General features: G+C 42.9%; 1 protein-coding gene across 1 annotated transcript in view; it reads left to right on the top strand.

Moving 5' to 3' along the window:
* Positions 1-19,394, top strand: part of TAPT1 (transmembrane anterior posterior transformation 1) — a gene marked incomplete in the record, with an annotated part of 65,456 nt that extends 46,062 nt beyond the window's left edge. Inside the window, 7 exon segments of the mRNA XM_056555190.1 lie at positions 1,408-1,488; positions 1,694-1,803; positions 3,872-3,931; positions 5,129-5,197; positions 6,785-6,861; positions 16,028-16,188; positions 18,247-19,394. Of these exon segments, the coding sequence (XP_056411165.1) occupies positions 1,408-1,488; positions 1,694-1,803; positions 3,872-3,931; positions 5,129-5,197; positions 6,785-6,861; positions 16,028-16,188; positions 18,247-18,470 (782 nt within the window).
* Positions 19,395-24,104: the final 4,710 nt, after the last annotated feature.

Genomic DNA, 24,104 nt, shown 5'->3' with positions numbered 1-24,104 from the left:
TAGGACAAGACCATTGATGTGAAGAAGGGGAGCTCATACTACTATTAGATTTGAAGGCAGAAGATAGCCTTTCCCAGTCACAGTAGTTTCCCTCAGAACAGCCTCACTGTTGTCTTATCTGAGAAACTCTTACTACTGCTCATTAGATTTTTTTAACATAGCAGTAAGAGCTCCCCTCTTCACATCAGTGGTCTTATCCTAACAGACAGGAGGCGAGCAGGGACATGTTGTCAAAGCTACAAGGGAGACAGATCAGCTGATATAGAGAGATGTCTGCACTATGGCTAATAACATTATATTAGTAAGTTGCTTTCTTATACTTTTTGACACCATACCCAGGTTTTTCCTTTCATTGGGCAACCTTTTTAAAGGAGATTTCCGGCACAGACTTTTTCTATTCCGTCCTGCCCGGGCTGCAAAAAAAGAGTAAACAAACTTTCACTTACCTCCATATGTTGCCCCGGAGCTCCGCAACAGCTGATCGGTCGGCCGGGCTGTTTGCTTCCTACTTCCGTTAGCCCGGTATGTCACACAGCGCTTCAGCCTATCACCGGTCGAGGCGGGACATCGCTGCGGCCGGTTATAGACTGAAGCGCTGTGGGACGTACCGGGCCAAAGGAAGTAGGAAGCAGACAGCCCGGCCGACCAATCAGCTGTTGCGGAGCTCCGGTAGAACATATGGAGGTAAGTGAAAGTTTGTTTTGTCTTTTTTTGCAGCCCGGGCAGGACGGAATAGAAAAAGTCTGTGCCGGACATCTCCTTTAATGCAGTGTTTTGTGGATTTTATTAATACACTGGTAGTTTAGTTGGAATTACTACATTCGTTTTGGTCCCAGTATTTCCTCAATGATACATTAATGGACATCTGCAGCTTAAATACACTTATCCCCTATCCACAGTATAGGGAATGGGTGTTTGATCGTGGGGGGTCCGACCACTGCCACCCCCTGTGATCTCCTGAACGGGGCCCGGCATTGCTGCGCTGTGCTGCGGCTAATACGCGTAGCGTCAACCTCATTCAAATCAATGTGGACACTTAAAGTTCATATCAGTGTGTGTGTTTTTACAGCAGTGTTTCCCAGCCAGGGTGTCCCCAGCTGTTGCAAAACTACAACTTTCAGCATGCCCGCACAGCCCAAGTCTGTCTGGGCATTCTGGGATTTGTAATTTTACAACAGCTGGAGGCACCCTGCTGGGAAAACACTTGCTGCCTTTACTCCTTTTGAATGGATGTAGTTATGTTCCAGTCTCTAGTGCAGTGTTTCCCAACCCGGGTGCCTCTTGTAAGAGCTATAGCTTCCTTTGTGGTAGTGCTGTGATTGTCCAGTAAGACACATTCCCCTGTTATTGATTGTGCTTTTAGTCTTATACTTCATCCTCTAACCCTTATCTGTTTGTTTATTGCAGATATTAAAGAGAGATTTACAAATTATGTACTACTACTGATTGTATGTCTGAGGAACATGGAGCAGTTCTCCTGGAACCCAGGTCACTATTTTATTGCCCTTTTTATCTATATGTAAGAACATTTAAGGTGTTGCATCACTGAGGCTAAGCATTTTCAGATTGCAGTTCCTCCATAGAGGAATATATCTCAGTAGGTAGTTATACCTTGTATAATGTCTCATTCACGTTTTATAATGTAAGTTGATATATTATAGCTCCTTATAATCTCTTATTTTCCGCTCTTCAGATCACCTGTGGGTGTTATTCCCTGATGTCTGCATGGTCATTGCATCTGAGATTGCAGTGGACGTTGTGAAACACGCCTTTATAACCAAATTCAATGACATCACTGCAGATGTAAGTAGCCATAAAAACCTCCTTTTTGCCATTTTCCCAGTTCAAAGATGGAGCACCCTGTCGTAATTACTTGAGATTATCCAAAACCATTAGAAATACCAGGAGTAAGACTTGTAGTGCATTACAGAGGACTGCCTAGCCATGACACAATTGCAGCAGACCCACAGCTGTAAGATGCATTGGTTTTTTTGTCACTGGATGGAAAAAATAATTTTCTTTTATTGACAGCTAGCAGAGATCATTTAAATGGTATTTTACTTGTAATACTAATGTTTATTACTTAAAAGGGGTATTCCAGTGTCATGAAGGCATATGACCAGACTAGGAGTTCTCTGTATGATTAGTGGTCTGACACCTTGGACCCCTGCTGATTGTGAAAAGGAACGGGCTGTGGGCATAGCCATGCCAGAAAAGACTCGGCAAACCCTGCCTCCGATCATCAGCATTGTGGTAGTAGTGGGTTTGTTTCCTTAACTGAAGACCTGTCCTATAGAGAATGCCTGACGCAGCTTTATTCTGAACCTCTTCCACGTCACAGATGCCAGGGTTAATACACAGGACAGAATATATCTAGTGACAGTATATATATAGAATGTACAATGGTTATCATGAGGTTTGGCACATGTTGCTGCATTGCTTGTCTCTTGAACTGGCACATGTTGGTACTTTCAGTAATAAGCTGAAATTACCTAAACCATACTACCCCCTTTAACAGTGCAGTAGTAGTAGTAGCTCGGGTCTGAGGTATGGCACCTTTGGTTGCCATATATTGTGGCAGCTACTTTGCAGAAATGGATACATGTCATAAGTGGATGAGACATCATCCATCCCGAAAAAACACAGAAGAGAAGGTTTGTTCGTGAGACTGCAACTAGAACTTTGTAAAGTTTGTTAACTCTGAAATAGTTTATATTTTATCTCAGACTGCCAGAACCCACAGCAATGCTCAGAATTAGAGATGAGCAAACTTACAGTAAATTTGATTCGTCACAAACTTCTCGGCTCGGCAGTTGAGCCTTATCCTGCATAAATGAGTTCAGCTTTCAGGTGCTCCCGTGGGCTTGAAAAGGTGGATACAGTCCTAGGAGACTCTTTCCTAGGACTGTATCCACCTTTTCCAGCCCACCGGAGCACCTGAAAGCTGAACTCATTTATGCAGGATAAGTCATCAACTGCCGAGCCGAGAAGTTCGTGACGAATCGAATTTACTGTAAGTTCGCTCATCTCTACTCCAGAATGAAGGGGCTGCAATGCTAGATAAAGGCTGCCCGCACCTTCAATAAAAAAATGTTTGCACAGATTTTCATCTGTTTTCCAACCAAGAAGGCTCCATCTGTTGGAAGGCTACAACTCCCTGTATGCCGACGTGCCCAGACAGCCTTTGGTTATCCGGGTATGCTGGAAGTTGTAGTTTTGCAACAGATGTAGGCACACTGGTTGAGAAACACTGTTCTATGGACGCAGTACATAGTGCAGCAAGTGTTGCTGTGTCTATTACTGCAGCTTAGTCCCGTCCACTTAAATGGGACTGAGCTGCAGTACCAAGGACAGACACCCATGTTGGTCAGTAGAGATGAGCGAACTTACAGTAAATTCGATTCGTCACGAACTTCTCGGCTCGGCAGTTGATGACTTTTCCTACGTAAATTAGTTCAGCCTTCAGGTGCTCCGGTGGGCTGGAAAAGGTGGATACATTCCTAGGAAAGAGTCTCCAAGGACTGTATCCACCTTTTCCAGCCCATCGGAGCACCTGAAAGCTGAACTAATTTATGCAGGATAAGTCATCAACTGCCGAGCCGAGAAGTTCGTGACGAATCGAATTTACTGTAAGTTCGCTCATCTCTATTGGTCAGCTATATGGACAATGGACCTGTATATACGAACACCCAGCTGTTCAGCAGAAGCTTTCATTGCTCAATGTCCCTTCATGAGGATAAGTAGCACTGGTATAATGAATGGAGATATGCTAGGACAAGTACAGAGGTCCATAACAAAGTTCTATTATAATTCTGATTCTATTATATTCCTGTACGTTGTACACTGATGTTTTTTATTGTGTTTCCGAAAGGTGTACAGTGAATACAGAGCCAGTCTTGCCTTTGAACTTGTGAGCAGCCGTCAGAAGAATGTACGTACTTTAAAAGTGCCTTAATATATAATGAATGATTCCCCCATCCCTTTCCCATATACTATAAAAACAAGTCTCTGTTATACATGGCAATACAGTGATCCCTCAACTTACAATGGCCTCAACATACAATAGTTTCAACATACAATGGTCTTTTCTGGACCATTGTAACTTGAAACCAGACTCAACATACAATGCTACAGACAGTCCAGATCTGCGAAACATGTCAATGGCCGGAAGAACCGATCAACCAGAATGGATATTCACTGGTAAAACCCCTGTTTTAGCGCGTGCACTGTAGTACTGAAGCGCAGGCACTGATTTCCTGTCTGGTAGCGCCCCCTACAGTACAGGGAGATATTACATGTTCAGTACTCCTCTTAACCTATGTCACAGTTAGCTGCTCCTTTGGACACCAAGTAAAGACGGCTCCATTTTACTTTTTTAGGACATTGCGTGTACTGTACAGGACCCTGAAGAAACTCCTGTCCTCTACATAGACCAGTGTTTCCCAACCAGGGCAACCTCCAGCTGTTGCAAAACTACAACTCCCAGCATGCCCGGACAGCCTTCGGCTGTCCAGGCATGCTGGGAGTTGTAGTTTTGCAACAGCTGGAGGCACCCTGGTTGGGAAACACTGACACAGACAGTGATTACAGCTTCCAGCAGCTCTTTCTTACTTTTATATATAAGGATTTGCTTTATCTATATTAGTTATCTACTTATTTTTCTTTAATCCTCACTTTTTTCCTAAATTTGGATGACATTTTGGTGGCTTCAGAACCAATTACCAGGTTTCCATAGAGTTATGGACTCAACATACAATGGTTTCAACATACAATAGTCATCCTGGAACCAATTAATATTGTAACTTGAGGGACCACTGTATACATGCCAGGTCGAAGGGGTTTTCCCTATACACAAAGGGGCAGATTTATCAATACCCGTCCAGAGGAAAAGTTGCTGAGTTGCCCATAGCGACAAATCAGATTTCTTCTTTAATTTTTGAAAAAGCCTCTGAAAAGTGAAAGAAGCAATCTGATTGGTTGCTATGGGCAACTTTCCCTCTGGACAGGTTCTGATAAATCTCCCCCAAAGAACATAAACTGTGAAGGAGGTTCTCTGTCCCTTCCACCATGACTCCCTTTTTGTATCTTTCAGTAAGGTTAAACCATTTTGTCTTTTATATTGTTTCAGGCTTACACTGACTATAGCGACTCGGTCTCCCGGCGGATGGGATTCATCCCTCTCCCGCTTGCCGTGCTTGTAAGTGTTAATGTGTGACGCTGATATGTTGTCGGCTACAGGTCATTAATATACATTGTATTCAGAGTGAATCATGCCAGCAGCAAAGGAGGACAAGATGAGATGTAACAGATCGGGCATGAGAATGGATGGGGTGCAGCCATGATAATGCCAGGGTCCGCCGGGTGCTACTGCTTCTTATGTAACTGCCTGGAGAAAGTTATTCAGTAACCGAGCACCAAGGCATTCAACCAAGTAATGGGGTTACTGTAAATTATTGAATTAAGGAAATCAGAATTAAAATGTACAAGTATTTATAGAATATAGTATAAAGAAACATGCGCCTGTGTAGTTTAGAGTGTTACATATGAAGGCCAACAAGAAGTAAAATACAATGTACCAGTACACAGGTCTGCCATATCATTAAAGCCGAATATTGTGTAGATCTCCCTTATGGTGACCTTTTTTTAAAGCATCAACTCCACAAGGCCATTAAAGGTGACATTTGGTATCTGACAACAAGTTGTTTGCACCAAATTCTTAAGTTGAAAGGTGCAGCCTCCATGGATCGGACTTGTTTTTTGAGCACATCATAAGAATTGTTCTTATTTAGATCTAGGGAATTTGGAGGAAAAGTCAACACCACAAACTCTTTATCACATTCCCCAAACCAGCAAATTTTGAGAAATTATAGCTTCATGTGCTGATGTGTGTTCATGCTGGTGCAGTCTGTTCAGAGTCTGTACAGAATAAAGAATAAGAATCTGATCAAGAGGGTTCAACCACTGAGGCTCCACTGCGATCTCCAGATTGGGTCCTGTTCCGCCCCTGCATGAGTGGTGGTATCTGTGCTCGCTCCATGCACTCTCTATGGAAGCGCTAGAGATACACAAGAATGCATGGAACAAGCGCCATCCCACCGCTCCATGTAGGGGAGAGAATGGGCCCATTCTGGAGATCGCAGGGGGTCTCAGCAGTCAGACCCCCACAATACCTTTAGACTGTTCCATGTTGATGGGGCATAAGTTTTAATATACTGTAGTACCCATTTAAGTCATATTTTGAGCAGACTGCAGCAGCATGAACACACATGAGCACATGTACAGATGGGTTGTAGAAATTTTGCTGACCACACGTTCTGTAGAGCATCACAGATAAGACTGGGAAGACACAGGAGTTCTCTTCAGGGATATTTTGATCATCCATTATCTGGCATTCTTTCCTTTACATGGGCTTTGAAGCTGAAAGTTATCATCATTCATTACTGCAATGCTTGAGCCTTGTAGAAGATTGAGCTAGTGTGACACTGTGCACAGTTCTGGGCTGATCCATGATGAGCATTTTGTGTGCATAGTACCTTGTGGTGAAAGGATTAACAGTACTATATATACACATAGATTTATCAAAACCTGTCCAGAGGAAAAGTTGCCCAGTTGCCCATAGCAACCAATCAGCTCGCTTCTTTCATTTTTAACAAGGCCTCTGCAAAATGAAAGAAGTGATCTGATTGGTTTCTATGGGCAACTCAACAACTTTTCCTCTAGACAGATTTTGATAAATCTCCCCCATGTACTGTACTTGATCTTATAACCTGTGTTCTCTTCACAGCTAATCAGAGTGGTAACCAGTTCAGTAAAGGTGCAGGGAGTCCTGGCATACACCTGTGTTGTGCTTTTCTACTTTGGGTGAGTATTCCATACCAGTGTTTTCAGACAGATCTCTGCTTGATTAATAGATTTACCGAGCCCCACATGGAATACATTACTCTGAATGGAATACCTGAATTATACATTTAGTAAAACCCCATAGTGCATTAAACCACAAGATGTGTGTGAAAAGATCTGTGAATAATGAAGGACCATTGGTTCCCCATTAATCCACCAGAAAAGTAGTAAGAAGCAGCGCTTCAAAATCTTCAATAAAACCGTATTTGTTTTATTCACCCATATGTTCAAAGCAACATTTCAGCCCCTCCATGGAGCAATTTTCCAACTGAAAATGGCTTCATGGAGGGGAAAACTGTTGCATGAAACCATATGGGTGTTTAAAACACCTACTGTTTTATTGAAGATTTAGGAATGCTGCTTCTTACTACTTTTCTGCCCATATGGTGCTATATGGAAAGGATGCAGTTGTGCGCACATCACCGAGCTGTGTCAGGATGGACTGTTATGGTTATGTGGGATGACATCTAAATAAATATGAAGCCACCATGTGGGCCTGGTAGAGGTTTCTTGAAATATGGCATGAATAAGGGGGTCTCTAAAATTCACCCAGCTGTTGGGAAAACTACTTTTTTTGTTTTTATTAATCAACTGGTGCCAGAAAGTGAAACAGATTTGTAAATTACTTCTATTAAAAAAATAAAATCTTAATCCTTCCAGTACTTATTAGCTACTGAATACTACAGAGGAGATTATTTTCTTTTTGGAACACAGAGCTCTCTGCTGACATCACGAGAACAGTGCTCTATGCTGACATCTCTGTCCATTTTAAGAACTGTCCAGAGTAGGAGAAAATCCCCATAGCAAACATATGCTGGTCTGGATAGTTCCTTAAATGGACAGAGATGTCAGCAGAGAGCACTGTTCTCGTGATTCAGCAGAGAGCACTGTGTTCCAAAAAGAAAATAATTTCCTCTGTAGTATTCAGCAGCTAATAAGTACTGGAAGGATTGAGATTTTTCAATAGAAGTAATTTTCAAATCTGTTTAACTTTCTGGCACTATTTGATATAAAAAAATAAATTCCACCGGAGTGCCACTTTAACATTATAGCATTGTTAGTCCAAGAAATTTAAAAGGGGTTACAATGCATAGTGAAAGTATTCAGCCCCCTTGAACTTTTTGACCTTTTGCCACATTTTAGGCTTCAAACCTAAAGATATAAAACAATCATGAAGTGGAACGAAATTTATTGGATATTTCAAACTTTGTTAACAAATAAAAAAACTGAAAAATTGGGCGTGCAAAATTATTCAGCCCCTTTACTTTTCAGTGCAGCAAACTCTCTCCAGAAGTTCAGTGAGGATCTCTGAATGATCCAATGTTGACCTAAATGACTAATGATGATAAATAGAATCCACCTGTGTAATCAAATATCCGTAGAAATGCACCTGTACTGTGATGGGACGGAGATTTGTCTTCCAACAAGACAATGATCCAAAACATAAAGCAAAATCTACAATGGAATGGTTCACAAATAAACATATCCAGGTGTTAGAATGGCCAAGTCAAAGTCCAGACCTGAATCCAATCGAGAATCTGTGGAAAGAACTGAAAACTACTGTTCATAAACGCTCTCCATCCAACCTCACTGAGCTCAAGCTGTTTTGCAAGGAGGAATGGGCAAAAATTTCAGTCTCTCGATGTGTAAAACTGATAGAGACCTACCCCAAGTGACTTACAGCTGTAATCGCAGCAAAAGGTGGCGCTACAAAGTATTAACTTAAAGGGGGCTGAATAATTTTGCACGCCCAATTTTCAGTTTATTTGTTAAAAAAGTTTAAAATATCCAATAAATTTTGTTCCACTTCATGATTGTGTCCCACTTGTTGTTGTTTCTTCACAAAAAATTGCAGTTTTATTTCTTAATGTTTGAAGCCTGAAATGTGGCAAAAGGTCGAAAAGTTCAAGGGGGCCGAATACGTTCACTATGCACTGTATCTAGCCTTAAAAATTGATGGCCTCTGTTGTGGGATAGACCATCAGTATGACATCGGTGGGTTCTGACTTCTAGCACCTCTGCCGATCGGAAGTTTGAAGGGGCTGTAGTGCTCCTGTGTGTGCAGCAATGTCTTTAAAGGAGTTTTCTGGTATATAAAAACGTATCCCCTATCCTTCGCATAGGGCAGTGTTTCCCAACCAGGGTGCCTCCAGGTGTTGCACAACTACAACTCCCAAAGGCTGTCCAGGCATGCTGGGAGTTGTAGTTTTGCAACATCTGGAGGCACCCTGGTTGGGAAACACTGGCATAGGGGATAAGTGTCAGACGGCGGGGAATCTGACCACTGGGATCTCCTGTACGGGGCCCCAGCAGTTCGCAGGAAGGGGACGTGTTCAACCACCACACGAAGTGGCGGCTGACGCCCCCTCCATACAACTCTATGGGAGAGCCAGAGCGCTGCATTCGGCAATCTCCGGCTCTGCGGCATCTCCACCGCTTCTTTGTGTGGTGATCAACACGCGCTATTTGACCATAGAACCAGAGCCCCGTATGGGCGATTGCGGGGGGTCCCAGCGGTTGGACCCCCTGTGATCTAAAATGTATTCCCTATCAATAGGGTACCCTATATATAATTAGCAGGGTTACTGGAATAAACAATCAATTTTACAAGGCTTGAAAACTCTTTTAGGAACAGCCCATTTCTACCATATCTACAGTACCTTATGGTCACTGTTTCAGAACTAATGGGCTACAAGATGATTGGTTGGCCCCTATGCAGTATGAGGTCTTGGAGCCCTTATAGCACCTACTGGCCCTTCAGCCACAAATACATGAGCTGGCATAATATAATGGGGGGGTGTTGGCGGGATTATCCAGACAAATGGCCGCTCTTCTGAAGTTTTATTTCCATTTAATTGTACAGCAGTGAGCTGACACCCTGCAGATGCCTCCGTATATGCCCTCGCATTCACCCTTTTCTTTGTTGTTCCTCTTGCAGAATTACCATTTTAATAGCAGCGTCTGTGCCGCACTTACCAAGCGGTCTTATGCCATGTTCCATTTCTCGTAGAGTCTTCAAAACATAAGCACTCTTCTAAATTCCACCTTACATCTCTTCCTGGGCTTGAAGTTTATGTGACCGATTAGCAGCTATACATTTGTTTTCATTCTCCCGAGCTAGAATATTTTACTGTAGCGTCTTCTCTGTTATACAGATACAAGTAGCGTGTAGGAATCCATATCTATCACATTAGCAGGGCCTTAAACGTTGAGGTAAGCCAGTGTTTTTGGAACAGGGGTACCTCCAGCTGTTGCAAAACTACAACTCCCAGCATGCCTGGACAGCCAAAGGCAGTCCAGGCATGCTGGAAGTTGTAGTTTTGCAACAGCTGGAGGCACCCTGGTTGAAAATCGCCAAAGTCAGCCATGGTCTGAAGGTAGCATAGAAGACACTATATATTCTCCAGGGTCACATCTTATTCTCCTCAGCATAAGGTAAGACCACCTTTAGTGTCTAATTTGTAATAATTATGCCCTTACTTCAGGGTTTCCAAACCAATGGGCCTACAGCTGTTGCAAAACTACAACTCCCTAAAAGAAATAGGCACGCTAGGCTGAGCTGAGCATACGCATTTATGTAGCCAGAGAGCCATACAAGCTTGTCTGACAACTATCCAATGTGCAATGCGTTTGGAAAATCTTTTAAACCCCCTTCACTTCAAGTTATATGGCGGCCTTGTGTCTCCCCTCCCCCATCATTCTGCCTTCAATGCCCCATAATGACAAAGTGAAAACCAAATGTTAGAAATATTTTTTATTTATTTTATTAAAAAGGAAAAACAAATATATTGCATTGACATAAGTATTCAGACCCTTTCTCAGTACTTAGTTGAAGCACCTTTGGCAGGGATTACAGCTTTCAGTCTTTTTGGGGATGATGCCACAAGGTTTACACACCTGGGATGGGGGATTTCTGTCATTCTTTTCTGCAGATCCTCTTAAGCTCTGTCAGGTTGAATGGGGACAATTTGTGACAGCCATTTTTATGTCTCCCCAGAGATGTTCCATTGGGATCACATCAAGGCTCTGGCTGGGCCACTTAAAGGAGTACTCCAGTGCAATAAAACTTCTCCCATATCCACAGGATAGGGGATAAGTTTTAGATCGCAGGGGTCTGACCACTGAGACCCCAAGCCCCCCCAGCGATTTCCTGCACGGCACCCCGGCAGTCCCCAGGAAGGGGGTGTGCTGACCGCCACACGAAGTGGCAGCCGACACGGACCCTCAATATATCCTCTAGAGCAGTGTTTTTCAACCAGGGTGCCTCCAGCTGTTGCAAAGCTACAACTCCTAGCATACCCGAATAGCCGTTGGCTATCCGGGCATTCTGGGAGTTGTAGTTTTGCAATAGCTAGAGGCACCCTTGTTGGGGAAACACTGACCTAGAGAAACATGGAGGGGGAGGGAGGATTCACCGGTCCCTTTAGACACCGCTGTCAGCTTTGACAGCGGCGATCTAAAGGGTTAATAGCCAGCCGCGGTGATTGCTACTAGCGGGGGCCCCTGGTTATTGAAAACAGCCGGGGGCTGCAGAGTATGGAGCGGGCAGAAGTCCAGAGCCCGCTCCATACAGACTGCTGAGCGCCGTATGCTGGCTATTAGCGGCGGTCTCCGGCTACTGAAATCAGCCGGGGGCCGCAGAGTACTGAGCGGGCAGGAGTCAGGAGCCCGCTACATACACCCAGAGCGCCGCCACGCTTGTCAGGTCCGGCCCTGCTTGCACGAGCCGGAAAAATTCACCTGCCCGGCGCCCGAAACTGCATGTCCCGGGCGTCTGGAGATACGAATTCCACATCCCTAAAAAGATGGATTCAAAAATATTTTGAATCGATACAGTATTGCCAAATGAAAAATCGCGATAATCGAGTGAATCAAATTTTTTTTTTTTTACACCCCCTAACCCCTAGATGTTGGTCCAAGACTTGGGACTGGTTCAGAGAATGCATTTTTCAGGTTATATGGAAATGGAAAAGATGGGGATACCCCTTTAAATCCTTAATTTGGAGCAGTAAAAACTAGGAATCTGCTCTCCAGGAATACAATTATTGAATATTGAACCAATGGAGATTTACACATAAAACATAATCTCGCTGTGACTGACAATTGTGCTATAAGCATCAGGGAAGAGAAAATAATAGCGACATTACGCCAGCCTTCGGATCCGTGTTTGCTGTCTCGGCCGACCCTCAGGCTCATTGTCACTGTAGTAAATTGTCTCCTTTATAGCAGAGATTCCGATAATGTGTTTAATATCCGTTTTGCTCTTCGATGGTAAATTGAAGCACTTGCTATGCCGGCTTAACACCGCAGGGCTGTCCCGCAGCTGTCTATTTGTGGAGAAGAACATTTTACCTTACATATTAAATTAGACCAGCAAATTATTTAATCTTATTTCCAATGTATCTTGAAGCCAAAAGCTTTTAAGATTTTACATGTTGTGAAACACAGAAATATGCAATGTGGAGCCAGATGTTTTCTGAAAATGATCCTCTTAAATAATTACTAGGGATTATTAAAGGGGTATGCTGCCCCTAGACATCTTATCCCCTATCCAGTGGCGGGACCCCCGCAATCTCTTCTGCAGCAACCCCGTTCACCAGCTGCTTGGAGCGAAGAACATCATGGCCCCGCCCCCTCTTGATGTCACGCTCCTACATTCTTTATTACTATCGTAAGAGGGTATCTCCTAATGAAGTGCTCAAATGAAAAGGAATCTGTATGTTAAAAACATCAGAAGATGACTTATACGGGAGAGTGTTTTGGGCATGCTTTATGACCTGTGTTGAGAGAGGGAGGAGGAGCTGTCCTGTCATAAGTAATCTGCCTTTAATGTTATAATTTCTCTTGGCAGATATTATTTGTTATACCAAAATATGTAGGGTTACAGGTAGCATGCTTTGTATGCACCCACCAAATTGATCTCTTCTTTGTTCAATAGGTAATGTATATTGTGTATATAGTGATAGATAGATAGATATATAGATATATATATAGATATATATATATATAGATATATATATAGATATATATATAGATATATAGATATATATATATATATATATATATATATGCTAGGGTTCTGTGACATGGAAAATTAACTCTATATTCCCTATTGGGGGAGGTCTCCAATCAGGCCCTTTTTTTTTCTTAGACAGAGCAGAGAGTATCTACTAAGCAGAGGGTCTGAAAGCTGAGTCCCACCACAATCTCCAGATTAGTGGTCTTGAGTGGTCTTGTCTGTTGGGGCTGATAAAGATAGCCAAGTGGTATCCCCTCACAATCACACACTTACCCCCACCGACAGTATAAGGGGATAAGTGTTAATGGTGGAATTATTCATGCTAGTGATAACTTGCAGGTAGCTTCACATCCATTTTACTTTGACCTGCAGTAGACATTCCGTCCTCTTCTTCCATCCATGCCCCTTCCCTTCATGTCACACTGCCATTTACTGAAGATACACAGGGAAAGAGAGGAAATAAAGGAGAGAGACACACAAGCGCCCCTGGTGAAGTACGCCAAGCACAAGCAAGTTGGTACAGGATAAGGACACTTACCCTGTGACGTTGCGCTGAGAGCACAACATCTATTTGCGCATATATTATAAATTGAGGTCCTGCAGCTAAGTTCTTCCCGATTCTGGATGCCTTCTGGTTCGGTAATGGTAGACACAAGTAGAAAAAACGAAGATGGAACTTCTTTCTCAAGCGCCAGACCTCTCCAAATGGGTGGTTAACAAGGCTTAGAAACCATATTAATAAATTGTCATTTATTGAGAGCACATATCAACTCGTTTCGGGCCTGGAGTGGGCCCTTCGTCAGCTACCTGTCCTGACCAAGGGCCCACTCCGGGCCAGAAACGTGTTGATATGTGCTCTCAATAAATATGTATTACAGCTTAATGGGATGTACCATATGAGCTCGGTAAGTCCCCACCTTGTGAATATCAAAAAGTGTAGAAAACTGGGGTATGACTGAAAGGATAAAATGTAACTTTTATTTGGAGGTTAAATAGATAAAAACATGTAACCCCCCAACAAAACATACAACAGATAAATAAATGTCATTGCAGACGCATAAACAGATATCCTCCACATAGGATTTGTGTCCAACTGTGGAAGGAATTATCCACTTTTAGGTCTGTATGGGTCTCTCTGACATGAGGAAGCGAAACGCTGCGTAGGTGATCAGGTTCTATTTTTGCACTTTGCTGAGTTTAGGGATCGACCGATATCGTTTTTTTAGGGCCGATACTGATAATCAGTGGAGGTTAGGGCCGATAGCTGATAACTTATACCGGAATATCGGTATAAGTTATCGGCTATTTATCCCTCCGCGACACCGCTGCAGATCATTGATTTAAAGCGGGCGCTTTAAATCAATGCACTGCAGTGGCTTTTGTGGTGCCATAGGCCGCCGCCACCCGCTTCTCTCCCCCTGCCTGTCCGGGGGTCCAGAGACCCATCACCACCACCACTCCCCCCATCTGGCTCCGGTGGCGTCCTCCTGAACTGTCACTGTGCGCACTGACGGTGACTTCACGTCACTCGTCATTGCGCACAGCGTAACGCAGGACGCAGCCGGAGCAAGAAGTAGTGTGGGCCCGGGAACAAGTAATTATAAAACCGGGGATGGGGGAGGCAATGGGTGCGTCGGGGGGGGGGGGCGGTAGCGGTTCGGCGGGTGGGGCATTATCGGCAAGGTAATTGCCGATAATGCCCAAAATCATGATTATCAATAGAGAATATCGGCCATACCGATAATCGGTCGATCCCTAGTTTACACATCAATTAATTCTCTGTTGCACTTTATCCCATGCACATTGCACTTTAATAAAGTAACCTGGCTGTACATCTGTAACAGGGACTGTGTAGTATAGCTAACAGGTTTCTGCGGCACGGGGGTTGCCCTTATTAGGGCGAGTACCCCAGTTACATGCCACACAGCTAGTGAGGTGTGCTTAGGGATTGGGTCTGCATTACATGATAGAGCGGTGTAGGTAAAATAGGGACAGGGCTCACAAGCCGTCTCTTACCAAATACAAACGGCTGATATTGACTTATACAGGTTGTGTAGTTTCCTACGTTTGCACCCATATATGCATGTCCCAGGTGTGCCATTATTGATTACTGTCAATGAAACCAAGTATGATAGGCCTCAGGGCACAAGTTCATACAGTGCAATAAGAGACCTAAAAGTGGATAATTCCTTACAGAATTGAACTCAAATCCTTTGTGGAGGATATCTGTTTATCCGTCTGCAATTACATTTATTTATCTGTTGAATGTTTTGTTGGGGGGTTACATGTTTTTATCTATTTAACCTCAAAATAAGTTACATTTTACCCTTTCAGTCATACCCCAGTTTTCTAAACTTTTTGGTGCTCCCAATAAACTACAATTTATTAATCTGGTTTCTAAGCCTTGTTAAAGGGGTACTACGGTGAAAATTACTATTATTTATTTTTAAATCAACTGGTGCCAGAAAGTTAAACATATTTGTAAATTACTTCTATTAAAAAAATCTTAATCCTTCCTGTACTTATTAGCTGCTGAATACTACAGCGGAAATTCTTTTCTTTTTGAAACACAGAGCTGTTTGCTGACATCATGAGCACAGTGCTCTCTGCTGACATCTCTGTACATTTTAGGAACTGTCCAGAACATATGTTTGCTATGGGGATTTCCCTTTTACTCTGGACAGTTCCTAAAATGGACAGAGATGTCAGCAGAGAGCACTGTGCTCGGGATTCAGCAGACAGCTCTGTGTTTCAAACGGAAAAGAATTTCCACTCTAGTATTCAGCAGCTAATAAGTACAGGAAGGATTAAGATTTTTTTTAATAGAAGTAATTTACAAATCTGTTTAACTTTCTGGCACCAGTTGATCTAAAAAAAATAAAAAGTTTTTCACCGGAGTACCCCTTTAACCAACCATTGGGAGAGGTCTGGCACTTGAGAAAGTTCCATTTTCATTTTTTCTACTTGTATTTACTGAAAATAAGCCAGCCAGACTGGTGGTGCCTATAAAGAGAAGGGCAATCTTAAAATCCCAGGAGACCTTGCATGTTATTTTAGGAGATGTTGCAGTAGCTAGTTTATTTATGCATTTTCCCCCTCCTCTTTTAGGCTGATAACACTGAAAGTTCTTAACAGCATTGTCCTGCTTGGGAAGTCTTGTCAGTATGTTAAAGATGCCAAAATGGAAGAGAAGCTGTTTCAGCCACCGCCCACGTGTACTCCAGGCAAGACGCCAAAGAAAACCCCAAGCAAAAACAAGTCAAATCAAGGTGAGCGCACCCTTCTCCCCACTAGTGGACCTAAAGGGGTAATCCATCCCCAAGATCCTATTTAAAGGGGTATTCCAGGAAAAAACTTTTTTTATATATATCAACTGGCTCCAGAAAGTTAAACAGATTTGTAAATTACTTCTATTAAAAAATCTTAATCCTTTCAGTACTTATGAGCTTCTGAAGTTAAGGTTGTTCTTTTCTGTCTAAGTGCTCTCTGATGACATGTGTCTCAGGAAACGCCCAGTTTAGAAGCAAATCCCCATACCAAACCTAGGGCGTTTCCCGAGACACGTGTCATCAGAGATCACTTAGACAGAAAAGAACAACCTTAACTTCAGAAGCTCATAAATACTGAAAGGATTAAGATTTTTTAATAGAAGTAATTTACAAATCTGTTTAACTTTCTGAAGCCAGTTGATATATAAAAAAAAGTTTTTTCCTGGATAACCCCTTTTAAATCTAAGTTATGAATGTATGCAGTTACATTTTCATTACCTTAGATCCTATGAATCTAGCAGGTTCTTGGTATCATGCGTTTGGAGAGCACAAGTTACTAGGACGGCATCTGGGGTGTACAGCCTAATCTCCTGAACTAATCACTCTATAGATCAGTGTTTCCCAACCAGGGTGCCTGCAACTGTTGCAAAACGACAACTCCCAGCATGCCCGGACAGCCAACAGCTGTCCGGGCATGCTGGGAGTTGTCGTTTTGCAACAACTGCAGGCACCCTGGTTGGAAAACACTGGTATAGATTGTAGTTTACATGGCAGCATTGGGTGCAAGCATACAGCAACAAACATTACTTTGATGTCTAGCAAAAAACAAAAAGATAATCCAGGCAACAAAGAGAAAAACACTGAAGTGTAATACAGGAAGATTGGTGGTAGGTAGAGATGAGCGAAGTTACAGGGATTCCATTCGTAACAAACTTCTCGGCTCGGCAGTTTCTGACTTTCGCCTGCATAAATGAGTTCAGTTTTCAGGTGCTCCAGTGGGCTGGAAAAGGTGGATACAGTCCTAGGAGACTCACCGGAGCATCTGAAAGCTGAACTAATTTATGCAGCCTAAAGGCAGCAACTGCCGAGCCGAGACGTTTGTGATGAATCGAATCACTGTAAGGGTGGGTTCACACCACGTTTTTCTAGTACGTTTCCCGTATACGTTTTAATAATTGAAAACTGTATGCACCCGGTTGCGTACGGTTTGCTTGCAATACGGTTTTCTCCTGTACTCAAAACCGTAGTTGACCACGGTTTTGTCTCCGGTTTAAAAACCGTACTGCAACCGCATGCGTTTTTTTTTTTTTTTTTAACATGGACGTCAATGAGAAACGCACATGTATACGGTTCCATACGGGAAACCGTATACAGTTTTTACTTTGCACATGCGCATTTGCATCCAACACCCCTCCCATTAAAAATGGACAACATTTTCAAAAACGTATGATTTTTTTTTTTTTTTATAAAAACGGGCGGAACTGTATGCACTTTTAAAAACAGTATACGGTTTAAAAAAACGCATAGGGTTTACTTTTTCCCATACTGTTCCATCTGTTTTTTTTTGCCATACGGTTTTCTTAAGAAAAACTGATTGAAAACAGTATGGCAAAAACGTAATGTGAACCCAGCCTAACTTCACTCATTTTTTTAGACTGTCCCAACAATATATACATTTTTTAAAACCTGTATTAAATAAACTGTTGCAACTAGAGATGAGCGAACTTACAGTAAATTCGATTTGTCACGAACTTCTCGGCTCGGCAGTTGATGGCTTTTCCTGCATAAATTAGTTCAATTTTCAGGTGCTCCGGTGGGCTGGAAAAGCTGGATACAGTCCTAAGAGACTCTTTTCTAGGACTGTATCCACCTTTTCCAGCCCACCGGAGCACCTGAAGGCTGAACTAATTTATGCAGGAAAAATCATCAACTGCCGAGCTGAGAAGTTCGTGACGAATTGGATTTACTGTAAGTTCGCTCATCTCTAGTTGCAACCTCCAGAATAGATTCTTCAGTCTATAATAATGTTGGGTTGACAACAATGTCTCTTGATGCCAGGAACTACAGATGACCAGATCAGTGCTTCAGTCACCAGCCAGCCTCCCCGCCAGAACTCCACCGCTCCGCTTCTTGTCCAAAGCAGCGCCGACCTGTTTCTGACAACGCCAGATGCAGAGGAGAAAGACATTACACAGGAAAACCCAGATCTCCAACACCAATCGGCTAGCAAGGACCTGCTGGACATTGACCGGTTCACCATCTGTGGAAACAGAATTGACTAGTCCAACTTCTGGACTTGGCACTTAAATATTTATTTTTGTTTAAATTATTTCCACAGGCAAAGTCTATCCCCCCTTCCACTGGCAATCTGCTCTGGATCTGTGTTGGCGCAGGTTCTAGGAGATGATATTTGCCGCCTTCTCTAAGGAGGCGTTAAGATAGACTAAAAATTGGGAGAACTCTGCTTTGCAAAGCTGAGCTTTGTATATGACCCTTCATTTTACTTTAGAAAAAATTGGACTGAAAAAAAAAAAAAAAAAAGAAAATCCTCATCAGTCATTGCCACTTATCTGTAATACAGGTTAGTTCACTAGGCCAAGATCAAATGCCTTAAAGTTTTCATATAAACAGAACCACGGAACATGCTGGGTGGAGACAAATTCCTTCACCTCTGTGTCATAAGGTTACTTGGAGCCCCAGCCCTGCTCACATGTATGTAGATTATGTTTGGATTTTAGAAGCCTTAACGTAGAAGCATTTTCTTTTTTGTACATAGGTATAGATAGTTATTTTCCAGAGTATTTTAACAGGTACTAGTAAACCAACAATTCTCACTCACTGAGATGCATCTCTTAGACAGTCTAAAGGGGTGTGGACTTACTGTGACGGACGTAGACCATGGTTGCGTCTGACGTCAAGTGTCATCACGTGACTCTTCCATAATTTTTAATTTTTTTTTTTAATACACCAGGTAAGTTAATGGTGCCCTTTACTACGAGTGTGATGTTTTGTGCTGCATGCAAAAGAACCTTAACCGCAAAGAGACTATCAAGAGGAAAACTGTGTATGTGACCTGGCTGAGGTGAATCAAAATGTCGCCTTTAAAGACTGCAGAATGGTAACCTATAGAGCTTGTGTGTAGTCTGTGACGCACACATAAAGTGGAACCCTAGACTGAATTTAAATGCAATAAAGGGTTAATTAGTCATCCTGTCACTGGTACATGTGATGGCCATCAGCCATTTATAAGTCGAATGCTACAATAGTAGTGCCTAGCTATAAACCACATGGGCTGGTTTAGGCATAAGGATCCTGAATACAAAATGACTGCCCTTGTGTGCAGATGACAGGGTTACTTTTAAAGAGAAAGTCCACCTTTTCAACCAATGAAAAATGATGTTTATCGGCTTGTGCCTACAGCTGCTATACAGACCAATATGTATCCATAGTAACAGACTACAAACACTGTGTAGTCTGTTTTTTTTTAATTTTTTTATTTATTTTGGTGCATTGAAATTGGTGTCCAAATTTAAAAAATATTGTTTTGTGTTTAGAGTTACTTAATACATACATGTGTGTTGCCATGGTTACTGTAAACCAACACAGTGTAGTTAAGTTCTGCAGTAGCACGATCATCTGTCTTGCATTCCCCTTGCTTCCAGCTATCTTACCAGAAATGTTAATAAGGCTGGGTTTAGATTACGGAATTTCCACTTGAAAATCCTGTGCAGCAGAGTCCCATTACTGTCAATAGGAATCTGCTGCACAGTTAACACAACACAATTTCAGCAGCAGAGCTTTCTGTGAAATAGTTTGCAGTCTATTGGGAATGGCAATGTTGTCACCGACTGAGACTTAAATAGATTGCTGGAAGGGAGAGAGACTGCAGGGTCAGACTACACAGGGTTTGTTTGTAGTCTGTAACCATGGGAACACGGATCTGCATAATAGCTGTGGGCACAACTTTTGTTTTAGATGCATTGGAACAAAAATGTTGGTTGTGAAGATGGGCCCTTTTAATTTAGGGAGGATCTGTCATAGCTGGAGGGAGATACTAGGATTTTCATATTGCTTTAGACAAGTGTTTCCCAACCAGGGTGCCTCCAGCTGTTGTGAAACTACAACTCCCAGCATGGCCGGACAGCCGAAGGCTGTCCGGTCATGCTGGGAGTTGTAGTTTCGCAACAGCTGGAGGCACCCTGGTTGGGAAACACTGCTTTAGACAAATGACTGACTTTTGTGTCAGAGGTAGGCTGCTGTTGTCGAATGCTTGATATACCTACACACCAAGCAGTGAAAGAAACAATTCATAGAGAGTGACTTTATTCATACATTGTGTGTCCTGCAATGACAGATCCTCTTTACCAAAGAGGAATTTGGGTGTGGTCTACTACGGAGACATCAGGAGTCGCCATACCAGCGGTAATTGTATATGAATTACCTGTTTGTTACACCATATTTTTATACATGCTCCAAGTAAGCGGAGATATCACCCCCATATACCGGTGTGCACGTGTATATAAGAGTGCATGGCTTTGGATTCGGTGTGAATCTAGGTAGGTTTATGACACAGTGGATACCTTCATAAAGAACCTTGCTCATCCGTATGTGCCATAGTGTCTCCTGTCATTATCCTTTTGCTCCTTCAGAAGAACGCACTGCTTCATAGTACGATGTGCAGTAAGGTGTAAAGGAAAAGATGGAAGTGCTAAAGAAGTGTCTCCTGGTATTGATACTCATCCCAATTCAAGTGAATTGGTTTGCAATACCATTTACTGCCAATGCACAGGGGTGGTGCTGTATCCAAGAGTTAAAAAAAAAAAAATTCTAATCCTAGACAACCTTTTAAAGACTTGAAAAGACCCACTTAATATGTTCCAGTGTTGGGGCCTTATTTTTAGATTGTACAGATTGTAACCCTGTAGGTAAATCTGATCAGGTAGGTTCACACAACCACCTGAGTGATGGTGGCTCTGCAGCACATCGGTCACCAACTGAGCCCATTGGGGGAAATTTATCAAAACCTGTCCAGAGGAAAAGTTGCCCATAGCAACCAATCAGATCACTTCTTCCCCCCATTGACGTTAATGGATCTGTCAGAATTCCATCATGGTGTCCTAATTCTTTGATGGAATCCGCAACGCAGATGTGACTCTGGCCTAAGGGTATGTTCACACAAGTGGACCCACAGCGTATTTTACGCTGCGGATCCGTCGCCAAATGACCACTGCATGGTAGCTTTACATGTGCCTGCTCGGAGCGGCAATACGCAGCTACGAGCAGACACACTGCAATGTGTGAGTCGCAGCTTGCATGTACAGTATACTAGCACATTGCAGCTGATCTCTGCCTAGCTCATGAAGCAGGGGGAGCGGCCGCAATGTTTGTGAGTGCACCGCGCATGCGCGGCGACTCGCACATCTATTCAGTGTGTCTGCTCATAGCGAAGTAGTGCCACTCCAAGCAGGCACCTGTAAAGCCACCATGCAGCGGTCCTTCAGCGGCAGATCTGCAGCGTAAAATACGCTGTGGGTCCACTTGTGTGAACGTACCCTAGGAGCCAATCTCAATGATCGGCGCTCGCTGAGCTTTCACAAGGCTCGATCAACCTTGCATCCTAGCCACACCCACTATCACTGGATTGTCCGTCCGGCCCACTAAAGTCACCACTGGTGGCCCCACATCACCTGTTTAAATAACTGCACAGAAAATCCAGTCAGATGATGAATGAGCCTTTTCTCATTCCGCAGCTGATCGCTGGCCCTTTTTAGGGTGTGTTCACACCTTCAGGTTTTTAATTGCAATTAATAAATATAAAGCCAGAAATGAATTTGAAGGAAAAAAAATATATAAAAATGGCGCTTCAGATATACATGTCCTTTTAGTATGATCTGTTCCTGGCTTTGTTTGGAACGCGTGAACGAGCCCAGACCTACATCACATTACTACATTTTTGCCGGACATTTTGCCCAAAAGTTTGCATATGTAGATACACCCTCCAAGATATCTGATTAGGGGATAGACTTTTCCTAGTCTTCAGCAGTAACACAAGTTATGCAATACGATGATGTTTTACAATTTTAAAACCAAAAGTTTCATTAAAAAAAAGTACTTTAGGCTCTGCAGTAATATAGTCTTGAGAAACTTGGCTGTTCAGAATGCAGTCCCACTGGGATTCCCGGTTCTGGCATCCACAGAAAGAATAGATATGTCTATTTCTGCGGATTCCTCTTGGAAATGCATTGCTGTCAATGAGATGCCGCATTTCCAAGTGGTCCTAGCACCCACCAGAAAATTCAAATCTGCAGAGTGTCTGCCTGTGTTTTCTGGGCGGACATTCCACACATTTTATGACTGTGGGAACATGGCCTTTAGGTATACCGTATATACTCTAGTATAAGCCGAGGCCCCAAATTTCACCCCAAAAACCCAGGAAAAGTTATTGACTCGACTATAAGCCTAGGGTGGGAAATACATCATCCCCCCCTCCATGTCATCATCCAGACCCCCGTCATCATCCCTCCCCCCCCCTTCATCACCACCGCCTGTCAATCCCTTAATCAGTGGTCTTCATCCTGCAGACCTCCAGAGGTTGCAAAACTACAACTCCCAGCATGCCCGGACAGCCGTTGGCTGTCCGGGCATGCTGGGAGTTGTAGTTTTGCAACCTCTGGAGGTCCGCAGGTTGCTGAAAAACTCTGCTTATACTCAAGTATATACGTACATAGAAAATATGTACACATACCTTCCTGTATGGATGCAGTAGATTGAAAACGCACAGTCCAGATAACAGTGGTCTTCAAGATCCAGTGATCTTATCCCCTCCAAAAAAAGTATATAAAAAAAATAAAATAAATAAATATATATGCAGACGAGGTAAGGCTGCTCACCACTCTCGCGTTTGCTGCACGATCTCGTGCTGCGGACACCGGTACTGCTCCCGGCTTAGTAGAAGTCACACAAGAAAAACGTCCGGCACTCGGGAAGATGCAGGTAAAACTTGTCAATGGCTTTATTCACACGCTTAAGGCAGGACACAATCTGACGCGTTTCGCACGCTCAGGTGCTTAGTCGTAGATCTACGACTAAGCACCTGAGCGTGCGAAACGCGTCAGTTTGTGTCCTGCCTTAAGAGTGTGAATAAAGCCATTGACAAGTTTTACCTGCATCTTCCCGAGTGCCGGACGTTTTTCAACTAAATATGTGAATAAATAAAGGAAGAGGTCCAACCCCTAGGACCCTCAGCATTCCTCAAGATGAGCCAAAATTCTAAATTCCGGACTTGAAATCAACATGAGGATAAAAAGATGCACACGTGCACATAAAGTCGCATTTGTGACTTGTTCAATAGGCTCATTCTTGGGATCAAGTTTTTTTTTTTTTTGCCATAGATTATGCTGTGCTTGGCATCATAAAAAGGTTTTCTGGAAAGAAAATGTAAAAACCTTTTTAGCATGTAGTCCTTCAGCTGGACTTTGTAAGGAAATATGAGAAATGTGTGCTTTAGTTGGGGGTGGACTGTCACTCAGGCTATGCCACACACATGGATTATTTGGTATACCCTAGTACAATGGTAGAATTGCATTGTACCTCATGGGCACAGTTGTGAAATGTGACTGCAAAAATAGCGACGTTGGGGGAGATTTATCAAAACCTGTCCAGAGGAAAAGTTGCTGAGTTGCCCATAGCAACCAATCAGCTTACTACTTTCATTTCTGGAAAGGCCTCTGGAAAATGAAAGAAGCGATCTGATTGGTTGCTATGGGCAACTTAGCAACTTTTCCTCTGGACTGGTTTTGATAAATCTCCCCCATTGTTATTTGCAGCAATGAATTATGCCTAACATTGCCCTGTTATACTAGCTTAGGGATCTCCAGACTGTGGCCATCAAGATGTTGCGAAACCATAACTCCCAG

Source organism: Hyla sarda, chromosome 1 (assembly GCF_029499605.1).
Source record: "Hyla sarda isolate aHylSar1 chromosome 1, aHylSar1.hap1, whole genome shotgun sequence".
Lineage (NCBI taxonomy): Eukaryota > Metazoa > Chordata > Amphibia > Anura > Hylidae > Hyla > Hyla sarda.
This window is presented reverse-complemented; position numbering and strand designations above follow the sequence as displayed.